The sequence below is a fragment of the Phocoena sinus genome, chromosome 9 (genome assembly GCF_008692025.1).
Source record: "Phocoena sinus isolate mPhoSin1 chromosome 9, mPhoSin1.pri, whole genome shotgun sequence".
NCBI classification, from domain to species: Eukaryota; Metazoa; Chordata; class Mammalia; order Artiodactyla; family Phocoenidae; genus Phocoena; species Phocoena sinus.
In genome coordinates, this window is record NC_045771.1 from 56210534 (window position 1) to 56231879 (window position 21346).

The 21346-nt window shown below is 36.9% G+C and overlaps 1 protein-coding gene across 11 annotated transcripts in view; it reads left to right on the plus strand.

Annotated features, from left to right (window-relative positions):
* AKAP9 (A-kinase anchoring protein 9) overlaps positions 1-19863 on the plus strand; it is a 150630-nt gene extending 130767 nt beyond the window's left edge. For 6 of the 11 annotated variants that reach the window (XM_032642522.1, XM_032642529.1, XM_032642531.1 and 3 more), the window contains 13 exons: positions 2163-2307; positions 5228-5447; positions 6596-6746; positions 8259-8927; positions 9163-9368; positions 9693-9798; positions 11246-11428; positions 12503-12703; positions 13572-13804; positions 16082-16167; positions 17324-17474; positions 18042-18181; positions 19315-19863. In XM_032642522.1, the coding sequence (XP_032498413.1) occupies positions 2163-2307; positions 5228-5447; positions 6596-6746; positions 8259-8927; positions 9163-9368; positions 9693-9798; positions 11246-11428; positions 12503-12703; positions 13572-13804; positions 16082-16167; positions 17324-17474; positions 18042-18181; positions 19315-19349 (2526 nt within the window). In that variant the 3' untranslated portion in view covers positions 19350-19863. The remainder of the gene's footprint in view (positions 1-2162; positions 2308-5227; positions 5448-6595; positions 6747-8258; positions 8928-9162; positions 9369-9692; positions 9799-11245; positions 11429-12502; positions 12704-13571; positions 13805-16081; positions 16168-17323; positions 17475-18041; positions 18182-19314) is intronic. The other 5 variants (XM_032642525.1, XM_032642530.1, XM_032642532.1 and 2 more) reach the window with 3 other exon arrangements.
* Positions 19864-21346: the final 1483 nt, after the last annotated feature.

The following is a 21346-nucleotide window of genomic DNA, read 5'->3' on the forward strand; positions in this document are numbered from 1 at the left end:
AAAACGGGATTATAACTAAAGATACGGCTGAGATATAAAAGTAATAGAATACTATGGATAATTTTACATCAATTCAAAAACTTTGGTGAAATGGGCAGATATTTGCTTATGAAAGCTCATTCAGATCCAGCATTCCACTCCTGGGTATATATCCAAAAAAACCCACTAATTCAGAAAGATACATGCACTCCAAAGTTCATAGCAGCATTATTTACAGTTACCAAGGTATGGAAGCAGCCTAAATGTCCATCAACAAATGAATAGTTAAAGGTGTGTGTGTGTGTGTGTGTGTGTGTGTGTGTGTGTGTGTGTGTGTGTATGTGTATGTATTTATGTATCTGTGCTCCCATTGTAAGATGATTGGAGAAATGCCCTGTCTTTTTATTAGAAAGCTAGTATAACCCTGTTACCAAAATCAGACAAAGATAATACAGGAAAGAAACTTCATGGGCCTATTTTATTCATGAACCATAGATGCAGAAATCCTAAACAAAATATTAACAAGCCAAATCCACCAATGCATATTTTTTAGAGACACAGTCACCGTATACTTATCCAGGGATGCAAAGGTAGCATACCATTAAGTAAAATTCATGTGACTCATCACTTTAACAAATTAAAGGGTAAAAAACCCCAGTGATTATCTCAAGAGATACAGTGAACAAATGAATGAATGCATTTCATATTTTAAAACACCTTAAATAACAAACTAAAAATAAAAAGGAATTTCATGAACTATATAACAGGTATATCTTGCAAAAACTACAACAAGCATATCTGATAGTTAAATGTTAAAAACATTCCTTAACAAAGGGTTAAGTAGTTTGCTCAACCTTGTCCTAAAGATCTAGCTAGAAAAGAAAAGCAAGAGAAATTAAATAAGGGTAGGAATAGGGAAGACCCCTCATCCACTTATATAGAAAACCAAAGAGAATCTACACATGTAGATTTTTTAAATCGATAGGAAAGTTTGGTTATGTTGTTGGATGTAGATCAAGATGTAAAAATCTTATTTCTCAACAACAAACAAAATGTAATTTTATGTATTTATTTACTTTTGGCCACGCCACACGGCATTTGGGATCATAGTTCCCGGACCAGGGATCAAACCCACACCCCCTGCAATGGAAGCATGGAGTCTTAACTGTTGGACCACCAGATAAGTCCAAAATTTAATTTTAAAAATAATTATTTACAGTGGCATTAAATGGACAAATTCCTAAAAGTATGCAAACTACTAAAACTAAGTCATGAAAAAATAGAAAATCTGAATGTATAACAAAGAGTTAAATTAGTAATTTTAAAACTTCTCACAAAGTAAAGTTCAATATCAGACAGCTTCACTAGTGAATCCTACCAAATGTTGAAAGAAGAATTAATACCAGTTCTTCACAAACTCTTGCAAAATAAAGAAGGGAACACTTCCCAGCTCATTTTATGAGGACAATATTGTTCCGATTCTAAAGCCAGACAGAAATACCACAAGAAAATAAATCTACAGACCAAATATCTAATGATATTAGATACCAGTGGAAAGCTGGACAAGTGATATAGATATGTGCTCATGGAAGAAATAGAGAGTATCCAATAAATATATGAAAAGATGTTCAAATAAAATGTGCTATATAATTCATACTGTGGAATACTATATAACATTGAAAATGAGTGTGAATTAGAGCTGTGTGTGTCAGGCTGGATGGTTCACCAACATGTTCGGTGAAAAAGGCAAATTAAACAAAAATGAATGCAGTATGATGCCGTTTATATAAAGTTTTAAAACAGAACTGTATATTTTTTAGGATATGTGTGTGTATGTACAGAGTACATGAAAATAACACCAGACTTAGAATTTGGTTATTTCTTGAGCAGATGGTGCAGAGGAGGATGTATTCAGGGAGTTGTACACAGGAGACTTCAGCTGTATAAGGGCTGTTTCTTAGGCTAAGTGCATGGGTGTTTATTATATTATTCATCATGTTTTATTGTGTGTTTAAAGAATTTTGAAATAAATGTGGAAACTATTATCTAAAAAGTAGATCCCAGTGAGCAGGAAGAGAACGTTAGTAACATCTTCCCAAAATTTTAGCATGTCGTTCTTCAGACTTCCTGGTTGTTAATTTTATTGTTTTTACATCTCTCTTGATTTTTTTTTTTTTTTACAGGGTATTGAATATCGAGCAGCCATGGAATGCCTCCAGAAAGCAGATAGAAGGAGTTTGTTAGCTGAAATTCAAGCACTGCATGCTCAGATGAATGGTAAGAAAATGACTCTGAAAAGAGAACAAGAGAATGATCAGCCAAGCCAAGGTATGCTATATGACAGGCTCACGTGGTGACACAAATAGGTGAAACGGTTTCACTTTATTATTATTCAGTTAAAACACATTTTTTCTTAGTCACATTTTCTTCTCATTCTCACATCAGGAAGTTAATCTACATTAATTAGGGATTAAAGGGGTGTCCAATTTGTCTTAAGAGATACGTGTGTGTGTGTGTGTCTATATATATATATATGTATACACACATATATAATTTAAAAAAATTTTTTTTTAGAGTTGAAAAATATTTGTTTACATTAGGGTTCTCTGACCAGGCCAAAACTCATTCTCAGCTTTGGGAATGAAATAAAAAATGCTCAGTTATGCTGTGCCATCTAAGCTTATTGCTGCATCTTAAAAGCAGCACTTCTTGAATTTGGGAGGAGGAGGTAGTAGTGGAGGTAAGGGGGTTATTGCTCAGTCGCAAGAGAAAAAATGCTGTCTGCACCAGACAGGCTGGTAAGGACATGCTTTAAAATATCAAAGGACTTTGCTTTTATCTCCTGTAGAGGTTGAAATTGGCTTTAGTTAGCTATGTGTGGAAAAAGAATGATGGTTAACTCTTACAGAATACTTTAATCCAACAGACAGCAATTTTCTGACATATAAACAGATACATTTAATTTAAAATGAATAAGCATTGCCTTGATCAGGTTGTTTCACCCATTAAGTTCATTATCTTTCTTTGTTTTGAAGCTCTATGTGTGGATAACCTAAAAGAAAAAGAAATTCTCAATGGAAGTAACGATTTCTTTTTAATACCTTTTTTGTGTGTGCGAACTGTAACATACATACAAAAAATGCAAAAATATACAGTATAAAAACTATTAAATGAATACCTGTGGAAACCTCATCCATGTCAAGTATTCCAGAATTCCCCTCCTGCTACTCTGTAGTAATATAGAACACATCTTCCTCTGTGGTACCCTGGAGGTAACCATTGTCCTGATTTTTTAACTGCCTATTTATATATTCCTAAACCACGTAAGTTTAAGGTTTTCCTTGCTCTTGAACTTTATCACTCTGTATGTATTTGCGTCTTGTCTCTTTCACCTCTCTATAACATTCTTCTAAGTTACCACATTTATCTCTAGTTTATTCGTTTTTGTTACTGTATAGAATTCCCTTGTGTGAATATTTCACAATTTATATATCCATTCTGCAGTTGAACATTTAAGTTGTTTCTACTTTTTAGCTATTAAATTTAGTCTCTTCTACACATTGTTATGCCATGTTTCTGATGCATACATGCGTGAGTCTTCTGGATACATACCCAGGAGTAGAATTGCTAGATCATAGAATACATATCATCAAATTTATTAGACAATGCCAGACTGTTTTCCAAAGTGGTCATACCAATTTGTGCACTTTCTAGCAGTACATGAAAGTTCTGTTGCTTCACATTTTTGCCAAAAGTTGATATTGTCAGCCTTTCGTTGCCAATCTGGTGGATATGTGGTGGATTGTTGTTGTGGTTTTAATTTACATTTCTCTAATAACTGAATTGGCTTATTTGTGGTGTGATTATTGGCTAGCTGGATTTTTGCTTTTGTGGTATGCTTGTTCAAATCTTTTCACTTTTCAATAGAGGAATCTTAAATTGAGCTGCAGCTGGAAATCATTAGAGATTAAAGTGAAATTTTTCATCATATCTAGTGAAGACACATACATGTCTTTGTCTTCATTTCTGTTTAATATAAAGGTAGAAACACCTGTACTTTTGCCAATTTTGAAAGTTATACCAGTCTCACATTTGTCATTGAAAAGCTGAAGAATTTAAATATCTTTAAATTAGAGAAAACAGGTATAATGAGGTTACAAATTAAATATATCCCTTATATTTAGACATAGGATTAATTGCAGATTATTTTTGGAGAATTTATTAGTATTTTACTTAACTAAATAGGACCCTGTTGAAAGCTTAGTTAGTATCACATAGATACATATTTATAAATGTAAATCCTTAGACTCTACTCTCTAAGAAATAGTTTTAAAATTCTCACTTAGCATGAACACTCTAAAGCCAATGTAATTCCTGTCTCATGACATCAGTAATATGAATTGTAATAGGAAGTAATGAACTTTGATAAAATTTTTTAAGTTAAAAATACATTTAGGGTAGAATAGAGAAACAGAAGAACAGAGTTAAAATCACCCCTGGAATCTCCTAAATCCTAAACTAATGACTATTAAAACCCAGGAAATATGTCTCCAGACACATTTCATTGTGCATGTGTACATAAGTTTATATTTTTTATAAAAATGGATCCTGATGTATATATTTCATTACATTTTTTTCATTTATTATCCTTAGGGATTTAAATATTTCACTTTGTTTTCATTGTGACAAACATGTAGCAAGGGTTTGGTATGTTTTTAAAGAAAAAACCGTAATCCAAATTGGCGTTTGGACTTCCCACTTTTGTTATAATGAAATTCCTAGGGACTGTCTGCGAAGGAGGGCTGAACAAAACAAGCAAGCAGTGCTAATCATTGTAGTCAGAGTTATGGGGTGACTCCTGCAAGTACTTCGGCTATCAAAAACCATTGGAATTTTTTAGTGTGAGCTATCAAAATTCTGAATGAACAAATATAAGTTCCTATTTATAGTATTATGTGAGCACCTCAAGTTTTTTTTTTTTATTTCAAGTCTTGTATCCAGTAATGAATTGTTAAGTTTTTATCATCCTTATATACTTATACAAAGTTCTGAAATCTTGACAATATAGCACTATGAGGAAAATATGCATATGCATGTATTTATATAAATAGCTAACTTTGGGGGCTGTAATCTTTTCACATTTACTTTATAGTAATCTCTTAAATAACAAGTCAGTTATTATCAACAAAATATAAGCCAAATATGAGTTACTAGATCATATTTTAAATATTAATAATTTTTCATTTAGAACTCTTGGAATATAATATGCAGCAGAAGCAGTCTCAAATGCTGGAGATGCAAGTGGAGCTCAGCAGTGTGAAAGACAGAGCAACAGAGCTTCAGGAACAACTGAGTTCTGAGAAAATGATGGTTGCTGAACTGAAAAGTGAACTTGCACAAGCTAAACTGGAACTAGAAACAACACTCAAGGCACAGCATAAGCACCTAAAGGAATTAGAGGCATTCAGGTGTGCCAGTCTTCCTAATTATAAACCTGTATTAGTGAAGCACTTGGAGTAATTTTGTCACAGACATTGTGCATATCTTACAAAAATGTAACATTGTATATAATATTTAAATAACATAAAACTGTTACTTATAGGAAAAACTACAGTGGAAAGGAAGCACCCAAAATTTTTCCAAATGATAAACTCATGATTAGGTATTTTGGCGTATTCTCTACGTGGCTTCAGTTCTGTTTGAGACTTGTTGTTGTATAAGATTAAGATACATAAATTTGACCTTCATTTTACCACCAAGTAATTTGTAGTGATATTTATGATCCCAATGGAATTCATGGTTTAGTTAGCTAAAATATGCAAAATTTTTTGAAGATAATGCTTGTAAAAAGGATGAATTTGTTGGTGTAAATACTGAGATATTCTGCTTGCCAAGGACACATTACAAGTATAGTCATTATTTTGAACTTTTTCACACACTAACAGCGGTTCTTCTGTTCAGTAGAAGTTAAAGGAAATTTTTATTCATATTATTTTGTAACAATAAATTGTTTACAATGGTAAATAATAACTAATAGTTATATTACTAGAAACAGTTAATTTGACTGAACCCCAGTCAAAAAATCTTTAATCTTTACATGGTTTATATTTTCCTATTAGCAGGTTTATATTTTCCTGTTAGCGAGTTTATTTTTTATTATTATTATTATTTTTAATTAAGTTATTTATTTTTGGCTGCATTGGGTCTTTGTTGCTGCACACAGGCTTTCTCTAGTTGCGGCGAGTGGGGGCTACTCTTCCTTGTGGTGTGCGGGCTTCTCATTGCGGTGGCTTCTCTTGTTGTGGAGCACGGGCTCTAGGCACATGGGCTTCAGTAGTTGTGGCACGTGAGCTCAGTTGTGGCTCATGGGCTCTAGAGCACAGGCTCAGTAGTTGTGGCGCACGGGCTTATTTGCTTCGTGGCATGTGGGATCTTCCCGGACCAGGGATCGAACCCATGTGCCCTGCATTGGCAGGCTGATTCTTAACCACTGAGTCACCAGGGAAGCGCCACCTAGTTTATAACATGCCACCACTTTTCAGTGGAAGCTGTTCTCTGTCAATAATATACTTGGTCAAAGTAGTTTTATGAAAGTTCATTTGTCTCTGTGATTTAGGTTGGAAGTTAAAGATAAAACGGATGAAGTACATTTGCTTAATGACACATTAGCAAGTGAACAGAAAAAGTCCAGAGAGCTTCAGTGGGCTTTGGAGAAAGAGAAAGCCAAGCTGGGACGCAGTGAAGAGCGGGATAAAGAAGAACTTGAGGTATTGTTATCTTTGTCTTTAAATATCTGTGAAAAAATCCACAGTGATAGAAGAGAGACATTCCTCTTCCTATAATGTTGACCTTAGACTCATTATTAGGTATAATAAGTCGTTCACTATGTGTTGAATATTATAATGTTATCTAAAGTATTATCAGGAATTGCTAATGGTATGATCTTTTTTTGTTTTGCTGCATCCAAGGATGCATAGAGACTGTTCTGCTACAGCATGTGTTTTAGGAATTTGAATTAGTGCATATATAATTTGATAAATATGGCAATTGTGTCTTTTTAATGCAGAAGTAGTTTAGGTTCCTGTTTTCTCCTAGGGAAGGAGAGCAGCGATACTTTTCTGGCAGCAGGAGCCCTTGCTACTATATTTTAAGACGCTGGGCTCTCTCCCAGAGAGGCACACCCGAGCCTTGCACAGCTCACAGCTCAAAGCAGGTTGTACTGCAGGCAGTGCCACTTTAGCAGTTCCCCCTGGCTCGGAGCTCTTCTTCTATCCACATAATCCTGGTATTCGCTAGCTCTGTGCTAAAAAACTGTGTAGCCAGAATCCAGATTTTCTGCCGTTACTTTTTTGGGTTTTTTGGGTTTTTTTTAATGTCTACCATGGATGGTAGCCTCCAGGCACAGTGAGCTTTCTACCTAGCAAGGACATGTTATTTCCTCAGGTATTGATTACTATTTTTTTAATCATTACAAATTTTTATAGGTTTTGAGTAGTTTGTCCCTAAACCTGCTCTCCTCATAAGCCCTATTATTTTTAGTTATGTGGTATGGTATTGGAAAATTCAAGGGTTTTCAGGAACTCCCATCACATTATATCAGAAATACTTTTCTTTTCTTTTTTTCTTTAACTTTATTTTATTTTGTTTTTATTTTTGGCTGCATTGGGTCTTCGTTGCTATGCGTGGGTTTTCTCTAGTTGCGGGGAGCAGGGGCTACTCTTCATTGCGGTGCGTGGGCTTCTCATTGCAGTGGCCTCTCTTGTTGCGGAGCACGGGCTCTAGGTGCACAGGCTCAGTAGTTGTGGCTTGTGGGCTCTAGAGTGCGGGCTCAGTAGTTGTGGCGAACGGGCCTAGTTGCTCCGCGGCATGTGGGATCTTCTGGGACCAGGGCTCAAACTCGTGTCCCCTGCATTGGCAGACAGATTCTTAACCACTGCGCCACCACGGAAGCCCAGAAATACTTTCATTTTTAAAGGTTATTAATCCTAGAAGAAATGTACTCTGCTTCATATTTCTTAACCAGATATGATTAATGTTGGGAGAGAAAATATTACGTAGCTTAGCCCTATTTTGTTGATATTCTTTGATGAAAATCAACTGGCTGTCCAAATAATTACACTCTAACCACTGAAAATACAAGTTAGTAAATTGGATAATCAGTTCTTTTACCAGGTACTATCAACTTAGTATTAATAAAGGCACAATTGTATACTTAATATTATTGAAAGTATTCTCCATAATATTAACATAAATTCTTAAATTCAACTTTCTCCTACAAGGATCTGAAATTTTCACTTGAGGGTCAGAAACAAAGGAATATTCAGCTAAATCAACTTTTGGAACAACAGAAACAACAACTAAATGAATCACAGCAGAAAATAGAATCACAGAGAGTGCTACATGATGCCCAGTTATCCGAAGAACGAGGTCGAAACTTGGAGCTTCAAGTACTTCTTGAATCTGAGAAAGTTAGAATTCGGGAAATGAGCAGTACCCTGGATAGGGAACGGGAATTACATGCACAACTACAGAGCAGTGATGATAGTGGGCAGTCTCGGCCATCCTTACCCTCTGAGGACCTCCTTAAAGAGCTTCAGAAACAGCTAGAGGAGAAACACAGTCGCATAGTAGAATTGTTAAATGAGACTGAGAAATATAAACTGGATTCTTTGCAAACAAGACAGCAAATGGAAAAGGATAGGCAGGTTCACAGGAAGACATTGCAGACAGAACAAGAGGCCAACACTGAGGGACAGAAAAAAATGTATGAGCTTCAGTCCAAAGTGGAAGATCTTCAGCGCCAACTGGAAGAGAAAAGGCAACAAGTTTACAAGTTAGACCTTGAAGGGAAACGACTGCAAGGAATTATGCAGGAATTCCAAAAGCAGGAACTAGAACGAGAAGAAAAACGAGAAAGTAGAAGAATTCTGTATCAGAATCTTAATGAGGTAAATTGACATTTTGTTTTAAAATATTTTTTAAAAGAATACTGTAGCCATGTGATCATATATAATTTTGATATTGGATTAAATTATTTAAATAGCTATGTACAAATCATTTAAAAATGAAATCTATAGAAGTTTATTTGGAATAAAAACAATAACTGTGTTCCCCTAAGAAAGAATGTGATGTGCTATTTATTTTATAATGATTGCTCTTCCCTTTTCTGTCCAAAATTGCCAGCCAACCACTTGGAGTTTAACCAATGATCGAACCAGAAATTGGGTTCTTCAACAGAAAATAGGAGAGACAAAGGAATCAAGCTATCCTAAAATGATTGAAATGAATGGAGGAGGAGCTGGCTATAATCATGAATTAGAAACGATCAGACAAAAACTTCAACATGTGGCTTCAAAACTACAGCATCTAGCCCAGAAAGCCTCCAATAGGTTAGAATTTTCTGCCTGACCTTTGGAAATGGCATTCTTAGACAAGCTGGACAGAATCTGTCACTCACTCTTAGCTAGCCAGGGGTGGGAAATTCAAATTTTAAAGTTAATTCATGTTTACATTAGGAGGTGATATTCTTTAACAAAACTCACATACCTGAAAAAAAATATCGTTAACATCCTGACTCAGGGAAAGAGAACACTTAATGTAAAGGAGAAGTAAGAGGTGAAGCAGTGTTGCCTGATGTGTAATGTTTGTGTTAGTCAACACTGCTCCTTGAGATGATATGTTTTGACTTTTTGCCCTTTTTTTTTTTTTTTAAGACTACAGTTTGAAACAGCAGATGATGAAGATTTTGTTTGGGTTCAGGAAAACATTGATGGAATTGTTTTACAACTACAGAAATTAACTGGCCAGCCAGGCGAAGAGGTAAGACTTTCTAAAAACACTTTGTATAGTATCGAGAGCAAAGATTTAATGGAAATTATATGAATCATTTGAAACTGGCACTGTATGTTCTAAAGAGTTTTAATTATATCTTTACATTTATTTAAAATAATAATGTTTGCCTTTCCCCAATAGAAGGTAGTGAAAGTTTGAGGGGAAACAAAATTATCATTATTGAATAATTATAATTCTTATTATATTATGAAAAGTTTCTTGAAAGAATAGTCTGTCTTTTACCCTCACCACTCCATGAAACCACCCTCAGGATGCTACCAGTGTGTTGACAATTGACTAATCTGGTGAATCTTTTCAATCCCTGTAATTCTTGGCTTCTTTGTAGCATCTGATACTTTTGACCTCTTCCATTTTAAATACCCTCTCTTTCCTTTCCTTTTGTGTTAATATTCTCTCATTTCTTCTATTTCTTTCATCAATCACCTTCATGAGTTCTTCTTATGCTCATCCATTTTTTTCCTCTAACTGAAAGCTCATTCATTCCCACAGCCTGAATTCTCAGTAGACTTAATTATTGAACAAATACTTACATTGGGCACCTGCTGTGTGCCAGGTACTATACTGGGTTCTGGGGCTATAGTGAACAAATCTGATAAAAATCTCACCTTTATGGAGCTTATCTTCTTGTGGACTATGGTTCTATTCTGAAACCTTTGTCCTGTGGTGCAGGTTTATCTTTTCACTTAGTTATGAGACATCTTTCCTTGGGGAAACATACCCCATAGTGACCCCTTTAGCAATCTCACAGGCACAATCCAAACTGAGCATCGTCTTCCTTTTCTCCTTCCTATCCCAAACCCACATTTTTGGTCATGATATCACCCAGTTTAGAGAGTTGAAAGTCACCCTAGACCCTTTCCTTCATTCTTACTTGCACATCCAAGCAGTCACTAAGTCCTGTGCCCTCTACCTCCTAAGTGCCTTTAGTCATTGCCTGCATTCAGGCCTTCAGCATTTCTCACCTGGACTGTTGGCAGTAACTTCCTGATGTGTCTGCCTGACATCAGGATCTTTCTCCTCTAATTTACTCTACTTTGCGCAGTACTGTCAAAGGAATCTTTCTCACACGTAGATTTTGTTTATGGCATGCTACAGCCTAAAGCCTTTCATGGCTCTTCACTACCTACATTTAGGTCTATTATCCATAAAATGAAAGCAACCTTTAATCTTAACAGGTGTGTTTTAGCTCCTTAAAAGCAACACACTCACGCTCAAGCCTTTGTGCCTTTACATGTACTCTTCCTTCTGCTTAATATGCCCTTCTTTCCTGCCTAGTAGAATCCTACTTATTATTTAAGACGCAGCTCAAGCACTATTTCTTCATGAAATCTGTTGTTCTCAGTGACTTCACATTTTATATGCATTATTTGTAAAAGTTTGTGCTTATATGACCTTTTGCCATTTTGTCTTTTAGCCTACCTTAAGGTCCCCAAGTACTTCTTGTGGCTCATTAACTGAAAGACTACTAAGACAAAATACTGAGCTGACAGGACATATCAGCCAACTGACTGAAGAAAAGAATGACTTAAGAAACATGGTTATGAAGCTGGAGGAGCAGATCAGGTGTTATCGACAGACAGGAGCTGGCAGAGATTATGTACGTCTGATTTTATCATGGCAGCATACTAAGCATCTGATTCTTAGTAGGATCACTGGAAAATTTTATAGGAATGACAGTAATAATAATAGCTATTATTTATTTATGGGGAGCCTTCTCTGCCAGATTCTGGGTTATATATGTTCAGAATCTCTTATCCACACCCTGCCTTGCACTTCAGAAAACTGAAGTCAGTAGTCAAACCAAGATATACTTATCTCCAAAGCCAAGTACTTTGCTACCTATGGACCGATTGCAGATACATGTGAAGAAGTGTTCACATGTGCATTCTGCCTGTTCGTGTCAGTTATTTATCAGTAATTGTGTTCATAACTGAAGTGGAAAATGCCATTAAATTACATATTTCAGTCTAATAAACTACTCTGGGAATTTATTTAAATTTTTTCCATTTAAAAACTACAAAATACTAAATTGCTAGCTCTGTTACCATCCAATATAAAGATAGGAAGGACCTGTAAGACCAACTGTGTGGTCAGATGCATGATAACACATCCACACAGCCTCTATAGAGACCCACTTCCCTATGTACAAGTTGGGTTTTATTTCCCCACTTCTCCAGTGTACTTTTTCAGGCACAGGCTCAACATTTGAACCCAGCTGGTCCATTTTTAAAGTCTACCAAAAAAAACAAGCAAAAAAAGGGAAATTCCTTGGTGGTCAGTGGGTTAGGACTCTGCACTTTCACTGTTGTGGCCTAGATTCAGCCCCTAGTCGGGGAACTAACATCCTGATAACCTTTAGTGCAGCACGGCCAAAAAAAAAAGTCTCTAGACTTTTTTAGTTGAAAGCTCTACTAATCCAAACATCTTCTCTGGGGCCAGGCTTTCACACGGATTTTTAGTTGTAAAGTTAATCTACTCAGCAAGGTCATAAACTTAAAAGTTAGTGGATATTCTTTAATGTCAGTTGAGATTGGCTTTGAACTTCCCTGTCTGAGGTTGGAAAGCTGAGCATTCTATAACCCTCATAGGGATACCTTTGATATGTTTAATTCAGATTCTTCTTCAGAAACTTGTTCTTTAAAATCATGTAAGTAGGCTCTGGCCTCTGCAGTCTTCTAGGTTTTCATTCAGTGGTGGCCCCAACATTGAAGCCATCATTGCTTCAGAAAAAGAAGTCTGGAACAGAGAAAAGTTGACTCTCCAAAAATCCTTGAAACGGGCAGAAGCTGAAGTATACAAACTAAAAGGTGAACTAAGAAATGAAGCTTTACTTCAAAATCTGAGCCCTGACTCTGAGCATGCCACTGTAAAGGTAGGAGACATCTTCCATCTAAATGTATACTAGAATTGGTCCTCTGCTTTTGCCTTATTTCATCTATCACTAACCTTAATTGTCAGACTAAAGAATTTTAGGTGGCACTCAGGCTGTGTCTCTAGGTCTCTGTACTCAGTCTGTCATTGAATGCAGATCTCTAGCTGGTCACAAAAAAATTGTGGTGAAGCATGCCCGGGTTTGGGACAAGATTAAGTTCTATTAATGGTCACAGAGGCAGCACCTTGAGCTCATGGTCCCATTTCCCACAGTCTCATCCCTAAAAGACCAACAGAAAGTTAGCTTTTCAACTCCCAACAGAAGCTCTCTACTACTGTCAGTATTAGAGGATCATGCTCTGTAAGTGGTAAGCCCTCTGAATAGTCTCTCTAATGACTAATGATGAATATTGTAGTACAACTACCTTAACCAGTTAACGTAAAATCCAAAAAAAAACAAGGAAAGAAAGAAAATGTTTGGAATATTTATTCCAGCTATGGAGTGAACATAAATTTATGACTCTTAAAGGGACAGAAAACATTAACATTGAAAAAGTTAAATAGATCAGTGATGATACTAATAAAGTAGCTCTATACAATTAAAAAAACTCAGGTGATAATGCAAAGACAAAAATTTTTGCAATGAATATGATTAATAGGAGCTAAAATCCATTCACTAAAGGGAGGCAGAAGTATAAAGGTTTAACTTTACTTTTTACCTTTGTTGATAAAGTAGAAAACAGTGATAGGGTACCTGCCATTCTACTACTGCCACTTTTTAAAAATAAAGTCTAGGTTATCTTCCCCTAGAGAACAGTTTGAATAACTTCTTAATAATGTCTTTATGTTTTTCTTTTCTTTAAACATAGAGAATTTATGGCAAATACCTGAGGGCAGAAAGTTTTCGGAAAGCTCTCATTTATCAAAAGAAATACCTGCTTCTGTTACTGGGTGGGTTCCAGGAATGTGAGGATGCCACCCTGGCTCTGCTTGCCCGAATGGGGGGACATCCAGCCTTCACGGATCTAGAGGTGATCACCAGCCGTCCAAAGGGCTTCACCAGGTTTCGGTCAGCTGTCAGAGTGTCCATGGCAATTTCGAGGTAAAATACTTGAAAGAAAATGCATTTTAATAGACTTTCTAAAGAGATTAGTTATTTTCAGTTCTCTTTTCTCTGCCCGTTGTGCTCCATATTCATATAGTATAAGACACTTGCCATCACTGAAACATGTCTACTTCTCTCTACGTTTTCATCCTTTAGTCAGGGATACTTTATGTTATACTATAGAGAGCCTATGAGAAGGGCCCTCCCAGAGGCAGGCAGCCAGTGATTCGGCTGGGACATCCAATCTGGGTTGTCTCTCTTTTCTTTTTTTAATTAATTTATTTATTTAGTCTCTTTTTTTTTAATCTGAATAAGTCCATGAACTAGTTCAGACATATAAATAAAAGAGATCATAAGAGAGAAAAGTGTTTTTTGAAAAGTTACTTAGGCTGACATACATTCATTTTCTTCATTACTAAAATAACCCACTCTCACAGCCCAGCTACAGAAAGCCCTGGCCTGACTCTGCATTGGACTGTGCTGTTGCTTTTGTCACTCCTTCTCTGGTAGTTCCAAGCTAGGAACTCTGGTTATACCCAGACACCTAGATACCTTCTCCATGCTTCTTCTCCCTTTTACTTCTGTAGGAGCCAGACAGTCTCGAAGGAAATTTTTTTTTTAAGTATTACCCAATTCCGTTATATTGAGGTTATTTACAAGTACCTCAAAAGACCACGAAGGCAGAATAAAAGGTGTGATTTATGTTTTTGTGTGCTGGGTAGCATCTGCTGGCTTTCAGCTCCTCACTGCCCTTCTAGGCCAGCCTCCATACTGCCAGGGGCTTACAGCCTGCGGATTGTGTCTCCCAGACTCCTTGCCAAATGGCGTCCTTTTTCGTTCTGTCTTTTCTTGGCAGTAGCACAAGAATTAGAAGGTTGGAGAAAGCAAAGAGCTTTCCTTCCTCATCTTTTCCTTTTCCTTTGTCATCTTTCATTCCCTTCATCACCTTATACAGCTTGTACAGGGTTAAGTGCTGGGAGATGCATGATAAAGAAAAAAGACATAATCCCTGCCTAAATCCCTGAAGGCAGCTCACTTTCTAGTGGGGCATACCAATATGCACATAACTTAGGAGACACTAAATGACAGATCACAGGAGTTAGCTATTAATTTCGATTTCAAGAATTCGGGAAGGCTGCATGAAAGCCAGTTGCCATTGAAGGACTTCACTTTTTCACCCTCTTTTTCTTGACCTCTTATATGTTTATTGTATTTTGACCCTCCTAAAACTGAGCCTTGAAAATAGTTGGAATTAAGAAGTCAAACCGGGCTTCCCTGGTGGCGCAGTGGTTGAGAGTCCGCCTGCCGATGCGGGGGACCGGGTTCGTGCCCCGGTCCGGGAGGATCCCGCATGCCGCGGAGCGGCTGGGCCCGTGAGCCATGGCCGATGGGCCTGCGCGTCCGGAGCCTGTGCTTAGCAACGGGAGAGGCCACAACAGTGAGAGGCCCGCGTACCGAAAAAAAAAAAAGAAGTCAAACCTGGTGTTCCAGAAAGCTCTTTGGGCTAGGACGGGGCAGGCAGCAGCTTGCTACAGCTGGGCTGTGACACAGCCTCCCCTGTTCCTTTTGAAGCCATCACTGCTTTTCATCCCTGATTACATGGCCTCACTCCTTTTCCAGTTTTCCCTGCTCTCTCTTACTGCCAATTTAAGGGTCTTTCTGTTCTCTTTCCATCTCATCTCCCCTTTAGTCTCCATTCTTCTTCTTTTCATTTCTTCTCACCCTTTCTTTGCCCATCCAATTAACCTTTTCTGCTTTTGCTCTTCATCTGTTATTTTATTTTATTTTATTTTTTGGCGGTACGCGGGCCTCTCACTGCTGCGGCCTCTCCCGTTTTGGAGCACAGGCTCCGGATGCGCAGGCTCAGCGGCCATGGCTCACGGGCCCAGCCGCTCCGTGGCATATGGGATCTTCCCGGACCGGGGCACGAACCCACGTCCCCTGCATCGGCAGGTGGACCCTCAACCACTGCGCCACCAGGGAAGCCCTGCTCTTCATCTCTTTATGTCCCATGTACCTCTAAAGCCAGAACCTGGTACTGGCAAAAGAAGAGACCTCTGGTGCCTCATGGGAAGCCCTGTTCTTCTGTTCCAGTCAATTTTGCCACAAACCAGGGGACATTTGCATAATCTTAGATGAGGCAGTCATGTGATTATATAGAAATTTGTTCTGCATTCATATTTAAACGTATGACTTGATTTTTGTTGTAAGTGTATGTTTATACTCTTTACACTGTAGATGTTCTGTGAAATTCTTTCTTGGGATCTTTTTTAGAATGAAATTTTTGGTTCGACGGTGGCATCGAGTGACAAGTTCTGGTTCCATCAATATTAACAGGGATGGCTTTGGATTGAATCCAGGTGAAGTCAAAATAGAATTTTTTCTTATGTTGATGATGCTGTAAAATTACTGCACGTGTAATACCTTCCAAATAATGTGTTCTGGGACCCATGTTGTCCGAAGACAAAGCCCTTATAACTAACAAAGCTGGGGACCTTGCTGTTCTAAAGAGTAATAAAAGCTGATATTTATGGAGCACTTAGTTCACACTAGGCCCTGCTTTTTTCCATGTATTCTCATAATCCTATGATGTAAATACAGTTACTATTCTTTTTACTTTACAGACGAAAAACTGAGGCATGGAAAGCATTTGTCATTTGTCCCAAATTACCCAGTAGGAAGTGGTAGAGTCAGCAGCAAACCCTGACAGTCTGGCTCCAGAGCCTACTCTTTGCACAACTGCGTTTAAGGCTCTGGTTCAAGATAGGATTGCTGTTACTCTAGTATATGAAAGTTTTGATTTGAAATTTTCACAATTTAGCAATATTCAAACAGGTTTCTGTTTACCAGTAGGTGATATAACAGTTAAAATTCCTTCTCTCTACACTGAAACATTAGGGCTTCAACATTTCAGGCAAAAGGATGAGGTCAAAAGCTGGGGAGCACACAGAATTATAGACACACAGCATATCTATATGTATTGGTAGTAAACCACTGTTACATGTTTTACACAGAGAAAGAGGAAAATATATGTGGTACTCTAAGCAAAATGTTTTTGAAATACGCCTCCTTATACTGAAACAGCTGAAATTTGTACCATAATGAATTCTGTGTTGTAAGTTAGCATATCTTGGTTTCAAGTTTTTTCCAGTAAAAGCCAGTATACTAGAGTGATAAAAGGACTTGGCTGTATTCATCTAATATTTTTTATCCACATTGCCTTTTCTGTCAAACCACACACAGACACCCCTCACTTCACCTCTAGTTAAAACTAAGAAGCGGTCTTTAAAAAATAAAATAGTTTATTTTCTTAGAGGTGTAGTTCCAGATTATCAGAAATACTAATATCCAAAGGTAAATGAAACAAGCTGTACTATTGTTTCTCTCCTGTAGCAAGAATAATTGAAAGTGACTATACATAGGAGATAGTAGTGTAGTACAGTATAGTAAGTCTTTTGAACCCTTATCCATTTTGTAGAAATTTTTCAAGGGCTTGGTATTTTTTTTCTTTACAAGGTACATTTTGGATTACTTTAGGTGCCGAAAAGACTGACCCATTTTATCATTCTTCTGGTGGGCTGGAGCTATATGGAGAACCAAGACAGAGTACGTATCGCTCAAGATCAGATCTGGACTATCCAAGGTCTCCTTTACCATTTCAAAATAGGTAAGAATTTGATGAAATCTATACTAATATACTAATACTTAACAGAGAATGAAGGACAGTGTTAGGGCTTTGACTTCTTTGCATTGAAATAGCTAAATGTGTCTTTAGTTATGTATTAGTTACATAATCTAAAGCTCAGAATCAAAAACAGTTTTTGAATTTGTAACTGGTTTCCAAGGGTATAGGAAACAGAGCTGATCAAGTGTTATTTAGTATGTATGCTGTGGCTAGACATTGAGAAAGGTATTAACTAAAATTGAGAGTCTGGAATTATGAAAACACCTCTAAAGTTTGCAGGGCAAGATGCATTTATATATATGCAGCCTTTATTGATGGCCTCTGCGACAGGCAGTGTACTGGATGTACATTCTTTTGATGACTTAGTAGCTGCTTTGAATTTATTGAAGAGTTTTTTCCTTTCCACATGATTCAGACTCAGTAGTATGGGCTATATAGATTGAGCAGTGTACAAGTGGTCTACCTTTTGAGGGCAGGGTGGTGGTAGGCTGAGTTACTTGTATTGTTTCTGGATAATTGGGATTCATGTTTGTATTTTTAATCTCATAGGTACCCAGGTCCTCCAGCTGATTTAAATCCTGGTTCCTTAGCATGTTCTCAGCTTCAGAATTATGATCCTGACAGAGCCCTGACAGATTATATCACTCGGCTAGAGGCACTGCAGAGACGACTTGGAACTGTACAGTCAGGTACCCTCAGGTTAACCAAGTATTGGCAGCACCATAGTGCTTGATAGACCCGGAACGCTTTCTCTTTCTGAAATTCCTTGACCTTCCTCATTAGGATAATCAAATCTTACAGTTCAGTGCCTGAGTTGCCAGGCTAGACTTTAGGAATTTAAGACAAAACATGATTTATCACCCTGGATCCCATTCTCAGCCCCCCAAAATTCCTGCTCATCTCATTGAAAAGACTGATTAGGGGAAATGCACGACGAGCACCAATGTGCAAAGTACTCTGAAGCTTACACAGTCTGCTAGAGAACTTGTTCCTAAGTAATACATCGTGAGGCATGCAAATAAGGGATAGCGAGATGAGAGGAGGACGCAAGTACTTTAAGCACTTACTGCAGCCATTATCTCTACTAGGACCTTGTACTCTTACGTATGATCCAAGGAACTCATCCCATTCAAAAGACTGTAAGAATGACGTTTTATTTTTCTCTGCTCAAAAACACACGCAGAAAAATTTCATTATTAGTAGAAGTGGATTCCCTTCCTTGTTTATTGTGAGAAAAACCTCTTTTCCCGTCTCTCTTCAGTTCACTCCGATTCAAAGATTTTGAATCATTTTAATTTAATGAGCTTTAAGTCTATATATATATATATATATATATATATGTTACTATTATTAGAGACCCTTTTCTCCTACTATTCCCACAAAATAGATAGGACTAATAACCAGTTATTTAAGTTAGTAGTTTATCTCTTCATACAAGAAATCACCTAACCCAAGAAACTTGTAGAAAACTTTTATTATCATAGCTGGGCCTTGTTGGTTTGAGCATCTAAATTTCACAAGACCCAGATTTTGAAGACCAAAAGATATTTCAAGAGGTATAGAACATTGAACCTGCAGGGCACTTTACAAAGAATCTTAAAATTAATCTCACTTAGCATGCTATGGAGCCAGCCACAATGGCTTTTAAATATATATTAAAAATCCCTTTTAAAAAAATCAGTTCAGGTCTGAATAAGACTTTTTTAGAGGAAAACAAAGCATTTTTTAAAAAATGATGGGTAATAATCTTCTGCCCATCATGAACTAGTCTAAGTCACAATCTAATTTGAAATCATTGAATTATCCTGTTCCTGTCTTATAGGTTCAACTCAGTTTCATGCTGGCATGAGAAGATAATCCTTTGAAACATCATGAATCGAAGTGATTTTAAACAAATTCCCTTTTGTAAATCAGTGGTTCTTTTGTGCTTTTGTATTGTGGATATTCAATGGGACCAATCTGAACACAGCTTATGATTGTATACAAATCCCTTGCCAGCACATGAAAACAAACTGGAATTTGTACATATAAGCATTGTGTATGTATTCATGCACAATAATCATTAAATTACATGTATATTTGTGGAATGCTAATTTAAATGATTAAATTATAAACCTCGTGTATTTATCAAATGGGTGAAAAGATTAAACTTTTGGCATTATGTTACTGTTGAATGTGTAGCTTGAGGTGTCCTGCACTTTTCTTAAGGCTACTGAAGTTATATGTTTCTGCCTAATATATTTGCTACTGGTGATGAAGACAGATAATATCACTTGTAGAGACTTATTTTTGTATAATGGTAGAAGTTTTGAATTTTATGGGATATTTTGTCAAGTACTGAAATAAAAATGACTTCACCATTTTAACTACACTGTATTTGAACCTTCTTCACTTTTAACGAGCCATAGTTCTTGGTGCATGTCTTAGTACGTTCGGGCTGCTATAACAAAATACCATAGCCTGGGTGGCTTATAAAAACAATAGAAATTTATTTCTATTCTATTTATTTCTAGTTCTGGAGGCTAGCAAGTCCAAGATCAAAGCGCCAGCAAATTTGGTGTCTGGTGAGAGCCCATTTCCTGATTTTGTAGACTGCCATCTCCTCACTGTGTCCTCACGTGGCAGAGGGGCAAGGAGGCTCTCCAAGGTCTCTTTTATAAGGGCACTAATCCCATTCGTGAGAGCTCTGCCGCCTTGACCTAATCACCTCCCAAAGGCCCCACCAACAAATACCAACAAATTGGGGATTAGGTTTCAACATACAAATCTGGGGAGATACAGACATTCAGCCTACAGTAGTATGTATCACCTTATTATATATCTCAAGTATGTAGCATTTAGAGATTCAGAAAGTTGTCCTAATTTTAGAATTAGCTACTATTGGGATTTTTCTTTCCCTACACGGAGAAAGAGTTTTTCCATGTGCCTTTTTTTATCAACTTTAAGTCTACATATAGTCTTTTTTAGAAGCCAAATGAGTATTTTCATGATAAATCCATATTTGCCCTATTATGTTTAAGGTTACTTATATCCAAAGGTGTGTCCTCACAAAGCCATGCCCACTAAGATAATACAGAATCTTAAATTTTATTAACCACAATGCAGCAGAATTAAGCAGTATTCCTGCTGTCCAATCCAAATTCAGAGTGAGATGCTTTCACAGAGATAATATGGATCTCAATGTTATTTCTTAACTAGAGTCCTCCTGATAACATGGCCATCAGTATTTGATACTTATTTCCAGAGGATTTTATCTTACCATTAGATATTCTATGATTTACACCAACACAAACAGGCAATCTACACGCTTGGAAATTTCAAATTACCTAAATTTTCCATATTAGCAGCTGGGTTCCAATAAGGAGTTCTAGAAGTTACAAATGTATTCTAAAACAGTTGAAGAGGGGAGGTTGTGGGTAAAACCTTTTTTAGCTAAACATAGCTTTCCATTCAAGGCAATTCTACTCTTGAGAGAGAATGGAGAAAAGAGCAGATAAACAAGTGCTCTGATCAGTCTTATTATTTCACTCCCATCATTTGACCATCACCGTCCTTATGACATTAGGCCTCTGCAGTCAGACTTGTTAATGCTTCTCAATAATTGGTCTGTGGTTAAAAACTAAATCTTTTTAAGTCTTCTTAAAACTATTCACTAAACATGGACCAGCCTTACCAGAGTTTTAACTTTTTTTGTGTGCCATGAACCTCTCTAGCAATCTTGTGAAACTATGGATCCCTTCTCAGAATAATGCTTTTAAAGACATAAAATATACAGGATTGCAAAGGAAACCAAGTATATAGAAATAGTCAAACTTTAAAAAAGTTTTTGTGATGAGTAAAGAAATAAGATCTAG